We start from the raw sequence: 11,180 nt of genomic DNA, 5'->3' as shown, positions 1-11,180 counted from the left end.
GGATCGAAAGAAAAAGGTAAGTGACCAAATATGAGGTGCCAAAAATAATTCAAGAAAAGAAAATTTTATAGTACATAGAGGATGACATGCGGGTCCCGATTAGCGGCGAGCGGTATCACCGTTTGAGAGGCGGCAGGGGATCGAAAGAAAAAGGCAAGTGACCAAATTTGAGGTGCCAAAAAAAAACTCCAAGAAAAGAAAGTTTTATAGTACATAGAGGATGACATGTGGGTCCCATTTAGCGAGCGGCGGTATCCACCGTTTGAGAGGCGGCGGGGGATCGAAAGAAAAAGGTAAGTGACCAAATATGAGGTGCCAAAAATAATTCAAGAAAAAGAAAGTTTTATAGTGCATAGAGGATGACATGCGGGTCCCGGTTAGCGACGGCGGTATCACCGTTTGAGAGGCGGCGGGGGATCGAAAGAAAAAGGCAAGTGACCAAATTTGAGGTGCCAAAAAAAACTCCAAGAAAAGAAAGTTTTATAGTACATAGAGGATGACATGCGGGTCCCATTTAGCAGCAGCGGTCTCAACGTTTCCAAGGCGGCAAGGGATCAAAAGAAAAAGGAAGTAGCCAGAAATCAGGGGGCCAAAAAAAATCCAAGAATAGAAAGAATTTTGGTTCATAGAGGATGACATGCGGGACCCATGATCCTGCATCGTAAACGGCTCGATCGGAGAACGTTGAACGAGATGGCGCGATCGAGAAAAAACAATGCCGGAGAGGCTGCCATCCGGGCCCTACATCCCTCGGCGGTGCGGATTTGCGTTGACTCGGCCGGCGAACCCGAGATTTCGAGATGCACCACGTCCCGGGCCACCATACGCGACGTTTTGGCCGCTTACGTCGGGCTAGGTGGCCTCAAAAACGAGAAAAAAAAAGTTTTGACATGCACCACGGAGGGACCAAAAATCGTCGGCCATGGTACACCAGCAACCACGGCGCGACTTCAACTTCGTCGGCCATGGCAACTTTTCTTGTAGTGGTAGAGACCGTGTGAACATGTCCCGAGGTTATCGTATGCATGTGGATAAACAATTTATAGGAAATATGCTTAGAGGTATTTCTCTTTATTTTGCAGTTGTGTAACAACATCAACATTATCTTTGTGAATAATGGTTTATGATTAAAAAAACCAATATATACCAGATGACCGATGATGTGGTTTATCATTATGTGATGTCACACATGTTAACACAAATGTTATATGTCAGATACATCTGTAGGTGGTCACTAGAGTATGTCTGGAGGACATAACTTTTGCCTTGCTGCCTAAAAAAGATGCCATATATGGCCATTTTGTTCTGTCATCATGCTCACGGTGTAAGAAATTTTGGAAGAAAATAAACACATGAGATTTTTGAAATAAGTCCGCCATTTCGTAGTTAAGAAAAATTAGGGACGAGACCTGTTTGTGGGTCATTGAGGGCGCTAAGGGCTTCGATTGTATAATAGCGGAAGAGTGGGCTTTGTGTGGGGTAACTCTTTGGGTGACCCCAATTCCTTGTTAAAACTTTTTCTTAATTAATGAGATGAGGTAAAAACAAAAAAATGGTTTGCATCTGTTTAAAAAAAAGTAACTGTTTCTATTTTGTAAATTCTTGGCATATGAGAATCATCTTACATATAATTAACTTTTTATTTGTTGGATCGTACATGCCATGATCATGGTTGCAATTAATATTTTCCTTTCGTTCATATACATGTTGATTATTGTAACTGAGTTTTTCAGCTGCACAAAAATTGCAACTAAATACCAAACATTTCAGTTGCACTATGATTGTAGCTGATTGTTTCTTTTCAAATGTGGCTAATGTTATTTTTTGTGAAAGAACTTGTATTACTCAAAGATTACAATTAGTATGACATATTCTCGTTAAACCCTCTGGATAACCATAATGTCGTACAGGCTTGGGTTCTAGTATAATTAGCCAAGAAGTGGCTACTATTGTTCTGACACCTTAACACATGAGTAACACAGGTTTGACGAACCTTCAACAAGGTTTTTATCTCTTCAACGGGAGAGCTATAGATAGAGCGATCAACGTCATTATTTTTTTAGCATCAATACTAGTTCCAAACAATCCATCTCAATTATCAGGGGATAAGTTTACACCAATGCAAGGCAATCGCCAATCCTTTCCTGGAGTGCAGAAACTTAAGCGCCTAGGGCATCCCTAAAGTTTAGCAGCTGGTGGCATGAGGAGAAAATAATAGCTCCATCATAACCACGACCTATCATAGCAGCCCCTACATTTCCATCCGAAAACAAGCCATCTATATTCAGTTTACACCATCCGATAGGGGGGCTGTCCATTTCTGGGTAGGAGTATTCTTATGTACAATCATCATCACATGGATTCTAGCTTCATCTCTATCTAGAATGAATTTTTCCTCGGCAATGTCTTTATCTGGGTGGTGTTTGATTTGCACCAGAGATTCCCAATAGCTAACAAGAAAACGTCTAGATGCAATGGCTGCAGGTGGCGTTTTCCCATGGACTATCTCATTGCGTACATTCCATATACGCCATAGTGTCATGATCGTCATTCCTCTGCTCTCCTCCAATAGTCTGCATAGCAGGTTTAGGAGCCAGTCTAAACCAGTATTCACAATGGTGTTTAACTCTGGAATGTTCCATTCCTCAAACATATGAAGCCACAGCAAGATTGCATCTGATAAAAGGGTGGAAGTTATCTTCAGTCTCCATACCACACAAAGGGTAACAATCAGATTCTCCAGCGCACGCTTGCATTTTCTTTGCAGAGTTCGTGGCCAGGCACCAGGCAAAATGCTGCATCTTCGGTGGAACGATAGATTTCCAAACAAGATCACATATCTTCCTTCTTCCATCCGAGGCCGAGCTAGACGATGTAGTAGATGAACGCCACAACTCATCCATCACTAGGCCATATGCACTGCATACAGTAAAGAGGCCATGCTTCTCTGGCGCCCATGAAAGATGATCAGAATTAAGTCGAGCTGATGGTATAATTTTCATGATCTCAGCTACATCCCCTAGAACAAAGTACTGGTTCAATAAATCAGTTTTCCACATACCATGTTGGTCTAGTAAATCAGAGACAAATCGAAGTCTGCATATCCCCTTTGGCGATACCAATTTGAACGAAAAGGGTCTCAGAATCCTTGGGTCCCTCCAAATACGGATGCTTTGGCCATTGCCCACTCTCCATATTCCTTGGGTCCCTCCAAATACGGATGCTTTGGCCATTGCCCACTCTCCATATCAGTCCTTTCTTCAAGAGCTCCAGACCATAAGAAATTGCTTGCCAAGTTGATGATGCATTCCCACTAAAAACCATGTCCTCTAATTTTCCATTAGAAATTATATTTCGCCTTCAACACACAAGCACATAAACTATCAGGTTTGATGATCAGCAACCATGCTTGCCGAACCAAAAGAGCTTGATTTAATACCCTAAAATCCCGAAAGCCGAGGCCTCCCTGCTTCTTTGGTCGTTGCAACTTATCCCATGACCGCCAATTAGTTTTCCTCCTCCCATCTTTAGCTCCCCAATAAAAGTTCCTAACCAGCCTTGTTAGATCATCACATACCGAGAATGGCAATTTAAAGACACCCATCAAATATGTAGGGAGAGCGTGCGCCACCGATTTTATGAATACCTCACGACCTGCTTGAGCTAAGTGGCCATCACCCCACATAATTAATCTTTTAGTAAGCTAGGCTTGGATATTATGAAACTTCCCCTTTGACATACGACCATCTGGAGTAGGCAGACCCAAATACTTTTCCTCAAACGTTGACGAGGTTACATCGAGGACAGAACATACATCATCCTGGACACTCACGGGGCATGTATCTCCAAAGAGAAGAGAACATTTTGACGGGTCAATGAGCTGACCCGTAGATGAAGCATAAGTGTTCATAACTTCTTTAACATGGATAGCTTGATCATGATTGGCTTTAAAAAATAGTAGCCTATCATCCGCAAAAAGCAAGTGTGAGACGCCCGGAGCATGACGACACACCTTAATGGGAGTTATATCATTCTCACTAATTCCTTTATTTAAAAGAGATGAAAGTCCGCCAGCCACAAAAAGGAATAAGAACGGGAATAATGGATCACCTTGCCGTAGCCCGTGCGACGGTGCAAATGAATCCAAGAGGGTTTCGTTGAATTTAACCACATATCTCACCGACACATGACATTATCCAGTCCACGAATCGATGAGGGAAACCCATATTTTGCATCACCTGCTTCAAAAATGACCAATCAACCCTGTCATACGCATTTGATAGGTCTAGTTTATAAGTACACTAACTCTTTGTTGGATCCTTCTCCTGTTTGATATGGTGTATGCATTGAAGACGAGCTCTTTGATAGGTCTAGTTTATAAGCATAATATACGTGGGTAATGTCATTGAAGGCTTAAACTGTAATTTTCATTGAAATGATCGTTTAGAGAGACCCTTATTTTAAAATACTCCGTATAGATCAATTTCCTGATCGCAACATGTTACATGTAGTGCCCCCCTGAAACTCGAGAGGCCAGAAGAAACAATACACGCACTTTCCAACTAAAATCTGTCACCAAAACAGGTTATAACGACGGGGTGGTCACGACCCAAAGGCCAGCCAGCCAGATCACGGATCTGTGAACCGGGTCCAGGAAGTAATAGCCAGCGTACAGATACAGACAGGCAGCGGCAACCACGGAACCAACCCGATCACGTTGCCCTGCCTAGACTAGCCCCCACGACTCCCATCTCCACCACTCCCGTGGACTCCCTCCCTCCCTCCATCCTCCTGTCGTGTCCTCCGCGCGGTGGTTGCCCGTCGCCGGAACCAGGAGACCGCAGCCGGAGGCCACCGCCGCCAAGATGAACGACGCCGATGTCTCCAAGCAGATCCTGCAGATGGTGCGCTTCATCCACCAGGAGGCCGAGGAGAAGGCCGGCGAGATCTCCGTCTCCGCCGAGGAGGTTTGTTTTCCTCCCCCCTCTCGAATGTCCCGGAAGCTTCGCGATCCGCCGCGCCTCCTACTTCTTCTAACCGCTCGATCCGCGCCTCCTTGATTGCGACCCGCTGGATTGTTTAAGCCCATCGTTCCAATTTCGGGATCGCGAGATCTGTGTCGAAGTGACGGTTTCTCGCCCTAGTTCCGAGGCAGATCGACAGGCTTGTAGATTCGGGCTGTGTAGTAGTAGCTTAAGCTGGTCCTGGTGCACGGAACGAAACTGAAGCTTCCAGATCGCGAAGGTTTCAGCCATGTAGAAACGTCTGCCTTTCTCTGAATTCAGATGACTGAATCCATCCTAGTTGATTTTGGAAGCCGCGATATATCATGCTATCATTTACTCTTGTGGACGGTTCAGGAAGAGCTTGACCTGAATCTGGAAGCAGAACTGCATCGTCATCTTAATGGGAAACATGCCAAAAATTGAAGTAGCTCATCACCATGCTTATTGCCTGTTACATGACCTTGTGATCTGTTGTCCTGCACCCGTCACCACCGATCCACTCAATGCATGGCACGTGTGCTGTGTAGGCTGTAGCATTATCCATGCTGGATCTTAGGTGCCATTTTATCACCTACATCACTGCACCGCGAGATGGATCTTCGAGCAGAATGCCGTAGATACCAAACTGTGTGTCTGCAGGATGAGTTGGTCGGGTGATGGATGCTCAGCAGTACACTCACGTAATTGTTGTTGCATGTCTTATGCATTTCTTTATTATCCCTGGGTTTGTACGATCGATTATTGTGTTCCCCAGTGCCATATCAAGTACGTTATGTATAGGTCTAGGAGACGTGATTTGTCTGCATGCATTCTGAGTTTCCTGGAGTTGTGAGAATGCCCGTGAAGCAACACGGCAGTCATTTTTTGCAACTGAAGCTTTTCTTATGCATGTGCTTGTCAGTATCCTGTTAGTCTCATGTTTGCTATGCCATAAGTTTCTTGCTTGTCATAATTTGTTCGTATGCCTTACTACTGCGTAATTTACATCGCAGGAATTTAACATCGAGAAGCTGCAACTTGTTGAAGCTGAGAAAAAGAAGATCAGGCTAGAATATGAGCGCAAAGAGAAGCAGGTTGATGTCCGGAAAAAAATGTGAGGCTTGAATTCTCTCTTTCCCCACGAGAATACGATGCTATCTACTGCATTTAATCTTTATAATCTAGAGAAATTATTCTACATTGTAATTATATAACAATATGCTGTAGAGAGAGCTGAGCAGCAAATTATATAAAATATATCAGTGACATTCAGTACTAAATTAAGCGCTCCTAAGCTCTTAGCTGAGGCAAAATGGCTAGCTTAATTGCGTTTAAGTGTGCACTTGATTTTGCTTACCGCTTTAATCCTTCAGGAAAGGGAAAAACGGAGGCAAAACGCTAGCTCAGCACTTACTACCTCCATACCAAGGCTTAAGGCCTATATTTTTTTCAGAAAGTCAAACTATGTTAAGTTTGACTAAGTTTTTATCAAAAATCATTAACATGAAAAGTACAAAATCAATATCATTAGATAGATAATGAAATATATTTTCATATGGTATCTACAAAATATCATATTTGTTCATAAATTCTTCTAAAAGTTTGGTCAAATTTTACTTCATTTGGCTTTCTGAAAAAAATATAGGCCTTAAGCCTTGGGATGGAGGTAGTAGTTCTTAATTGAACCTACTGACGTTAACCATTGTTGTTAGGGGTGGGCAAAACCTGAAACCGCTCAAGCCGTGGAAACCGGCTAATGGGAAGCTAGTTCATTTTCCTTCACAAACTAGTGGCCTCCAATAGTTAAAAAAAACTAGCCTGCTAAACCGGTCAAACCATTTCTGCCCACCCCTAATTGTGGTACAAGATAAGCCCAATTGCTTTAGCTTCACAATATCATCACTTGTGCCCACTTGTTCTTCATTTCGGAACACTTGAATGATATACGAGCCAACTCAAGATTTACCGTCAAGATAAAACTTTGTGGACTGCTTGTTTGGTTTGAGTAATGGATATTGCGATATACTGAAGTGAAGTGCTCAATGAAGTATGACTTTAAAAGTAGAATACACAAAGGCTATATGTTAAGTTTAAAACCAACAACGAAAAGAAAGCGCTACTGTGGACAGCAATGGAAATACAAGAATAACATAATCTAGTACTCCCTACGTCTTACAAAAAGCTGCTCAACTTTTTCTAGATACGAATGTATCTATAATTAAAATATGTCTATATACCTCCGTATGTAGACAAAGTTGAGCAGCTTTTTTAGGTACGGAGGGAGTACTAAAGCAATGTCACCTTAGTATTATGTTACGTACAAATGAAGTGCAATGCTGACTTTTTAGTACTAGGGTACATTAGTATATCGAAGCTTATCCCTTTCCTAACCTAACAAAGTGTTGTTTTCTCCTTTACCAGTGAGTACTCTATGCAGCTGAATGCTTAACCTAACAAAGTGTAGTTTTCTCCTTTATCAGTGAGTACTCTATGCAGCTGAATGCTTCTCGCATCAAGGTGCTTCAGGCCCAGGATGACTTGGTTAACCAAATGAAAGAGGATGCAATGAAGGAGCTCCTGAATATCAGCAGCAACCACCATGAATACAGGAAGCTGTTGGAAGGACTAGTTGTTCAGGTTTGTTTCAATATACATACTGCACAGAAAACTTCTCCTTGGTTCCTTATGGTGGGGGCATCTATTTTATTTCAGTACACACAGTTGTATTAATGAATATCATTGTCTTCTTACTCTTAAGTAACAATGTGGGTCTGTTTAACCGTGATCTTCTCAATTATGATGCAATCTTGTGTATTGAAACTTGTGTGAATTTGATTCATAGGATCAAGTATGCAACATAAATTTATTATGCTCCTAAACTCATGTATTAACGAACGAGTCCTTGTGTGGATAAAATACAGTGCTTGCTTCGGTTGAAAGAGCCAGCTGTACTCCTCCGTTGCCGCAAAGAAGACCACCACAATGTAGAAAGAGTACTGGATTCAGCAAAGAGTGAGTATGCATCAAAGGCAGAGGTCCACGAGCCGGAGATACTAGTGGACCACAGTGTCTACCTGCCACCTTCTCCAAGCCATCATGATGATGATAAGCATGGCCTGTTTTGGTAATGCATTACACTTATCTTTTCGGTATTTTGAGTTTTCTTCTTTCTGAATGTTTTAAATGTCAATTTTCGCGGCGAGGGCCCAGCTACAGCAATTGCAGTTATCGTGGAAGTTGTTTCTCATATTGTTCTAATATTAGTTAATCCACATGTGACCACATGTGACAAATCTCATTCAAATATATTAAAGAAACATAGTAATTTAAGACTAGCAGTATAACCAATCAAAGTAGCACTACAACATGTATTAGTGCCCTGTAGGTTGTACTCCCTTTGTCAAAATGTAGTGCACCTTAGTTTTTTCAGAAGTCAAACGATGTAAAGTTTGACCAAATATGTAGAAAAATATATCAAAATCTAGAACATCAAATCAAATCAATATTATTAGAATCATCATGAAATATCCTTTCATATTATATGTATTTGACGTTGTAGATATTATATTTTTCTACATACTTAGTCAAACTTTACATCATTTCACATTTGAAATAATTAAGATGCACAACTTTTTTTTTTAGCAAAGTAGGAGTATATCAAAACTAGCATAGTGGAATATTGGCCCATTACTTCTCGTTTGGTGTCCGAAAGAGCCATAGCATAGTTGTTGCAGGCATTATAGATCTGAAGTTTTTCAATAGTTCCTGCAATCCTGTTCATTATTACGCTCTTAATGCTGAAAGTGTGTTTATGCAGCCATGGAGGTGTTGTGTTGGCTTCTCGAGATGGAAAGATTGTATTTGAGAATACAGTGGATGCAAGGCTGGAAGTTGTCTTCCGCAAGAAATTGCCGGAGGTGCGCTCATTTTTCAGTATACTTTGTTCCACGACCCTGTGAGTTTGCATAATGCAGTATTTTTCGTAAAAAACAATAGAAAAGAAAACGAATCTAACAAGATCACAAAGTCCAATGTTCTGTATCTCTTGCTAGGATTAATCTCCATTTGTGCCAACGCGGGCAACATTGTAAATGGTTTTGCATTTTAATATGAGCACAAACAACATTTTTTCAATTATGAAATGGCAAGTATGAGAGCATCATTTAGTTTATTGTATGATAATACCCATTATAAGTAACCCCTGAGAAGGGAAAACATCTTACCCCCTTTTATTGCTAAATCAGTTCACTTGTTCCCTTAATCACACCAAGAGTACATTTTCTTGAAAAAACAGAGTACTCTTGAGGAGTACAGCAGGTTTTTAAGCCAGTTTCAAAGTTGGTGCTGCACTCGTAAAAATTAATCTAACAAAAATTGTCAAGTAAAAAGTTAATTTGTGTACATGTCCTCTGGGGACACCTATTTCAGAGGCTAAAATCCTACACAGGACACACAACATTATGCTATTGTACAGAGAAAGAAAAGCTATTTAGAAACATGAAATTTATTTTAACATCCTTGTTTCCTTGCAGATCCGGAAACTTCTTGTTGCGGCCTAATCTGCACTTGTATTTTGGCGATGGTACAGCTGTTTCTATGTAATGGCTGCTGGTTTGACCCTGCAGTTGCAACGAACTCCGCCTGTTTTTTGCAAACATCGATTGTTTAAAGTATTCATCCTCTATGTAAGCACTACCTATTTGTTCATTATTATTGCTGAGCACAAACTATTTGCACGCTGTTTGCTCCGAGGAATAAATAAATAAAGTACTGTCAGACTTAAAGGGTTAAGCTAGGCATTGTGGCACTGATTGTGCTGATGAACTCTCTGGCTTTGCCATTCTGTGTATAGGCTATCATAGATTGCGAAAACAACTTCCCGTGTGATGACTGATGTGCTTATTTATCTGTGTTTCTTTGCAACTGGTGTAAGGCTTACGTACTCTTGTTTGAGAAGTTACCCGTGTGTTCATTCGTTAACCAGCACATTACTACCCACACAGGAAAACCGTAGGCAGTAGGCTCGCATATTGCTGGATTACGAGTATCAACATTGGACGCCATTGGAGCTAAGTCATAATTTGTCGCCCCCTAACTTCCCGTTGTTGTACTTGCCAACATTCTTGTCAGTATCCCCTCGGTCTATTTCACGGGAACGGTGGGCAGAGAGCTGATTGGCTCCCGACATCCAGTGCTCCATGTGTATTAAAAAATTCGAAAATTTAAAATTTCAAAAAAATGTGAAACAAAATTCTGAAGTAGCTAAATGATGTCTCCCACAAACACGTAAAATCTCAATTCGAAATGTTTTGTATTCCAAGGTACACAAAGATGATAAAATCTGAATTTTGCCGGAGACTTGAAATCACTATACTCAGATTCACAATTTTGCTATTTTTGTGTAGCCTAAAATACTGATTATTGCCAATTAACGTGTTCACGTTTGTGGAATTCTTTATTGGCAAAATTGTGATTTTTTTGGATTTTTTCAAAACTTCGAAATATAATTTCTATTTTTCTTTGTGGCGATGTGCACCAGATCTTCACTCACTGAAATGAAACCAAATCTCCATTCACTTGGTGAAAAGGTTAAGCGGCGTGGTCGAGTATCAGGCACAGTGACGCTCCGGCATGACAGCCGGCCCAAGCGCTTGGGTCCACCATCGTCCTTCCTCCGGCGGTGGGAGCGGGAGCTGGCGGCCTACGACGGCCCGCTGCCTCCGCCTCCGCGCAACAACGCGCGCGGGCCGCCGACGGTGGTGGAGCGCGCCGGAGAAGGACGGCCGGCGAACGTCCTCGCGCACATCGAGGGCGGGAACTTCCCAGTGCTCACGATGCCCCACGCATCGAGGGCATCGGCGAGCCGCCGCCGGGGAAACGTCTGGCAGCCACGGCGCATGGCTGCCAGCTCGTCGTCTTCCGGATCGGCGCCGAGGCCATCCTTGGCGCCGGTGAAGAAGGAGGCGACGTCTCCGTCGATGCCGGCGCGCGTCAAGAAGGAGCCGGCGTTTCCGCCGCCGACCGAGGGCGCGACAACGGCGCCCTCGTCATCCGCGACCAACCCTCTTCCCCGCAGCGTGGGCTGAAGAGGAAGGCGGCGAAGAAGGAGGACGCCATGGCCGCCACCAATGCCGCCGCAAACGAGCTTGCCGAGGAGGAGGCGAAGCGCGCGGGAGGACGCCGGCCGTGGCGGAG

At 42.8% G+C, this 11,180-nt stretch overlaps 1 protein-coding gene across 1 annotated transcript; it reads left to right on the top strand.

Moving 5' to 3' along the window:
* Positions 1-4,835: 4,835 nt before the first annotated feature.
* On the top strand, positions 4,836-9,776 carry LOC124659853 (V-type proton ATPase subunit E-like). Its single transcript, XM_047197677.1, has 6 exons — positions 4,836-4,967; positions 5,999-6,099; positions 7,466-7,622; positions 7,907-8,109; positions 8,803-8,902; positions 9,518-9,776. The coding sequence occupies exons 1-6, from the start codon at positions 4,866-4,868 to the stop codon at positions 9,542-9,544; spliced, it is 690 nt and encodes a 229-aa protein (XP_047053633.1). The 5' UTR covers positions 4,836-4,865; the 3' UTR covers positions 9,545-9,776.
* The last annotated feature ends 1,404 nt before the right edge of the window (positions 9,777-11,180 follow it).

Source organism: Lolium rigidum, chromosome 6, assembly GCF_022539505.1.
Source record: "Lolium rigidum isolate FL_2022 chromosome 6, APGP_CSIRO_Lrig_0.1, whole genome shotgun sequence".
NCBI lineage: Eukaryota > Viridiplantae > Streptophyta > Magnoliopsida > Poales > Poaceae > Lolium > Lolium rigidum.
Note: the sequence above shows the minus strand (reverse complement) of the source record. Positions and strands in the feature narration are given on the sequence as shown.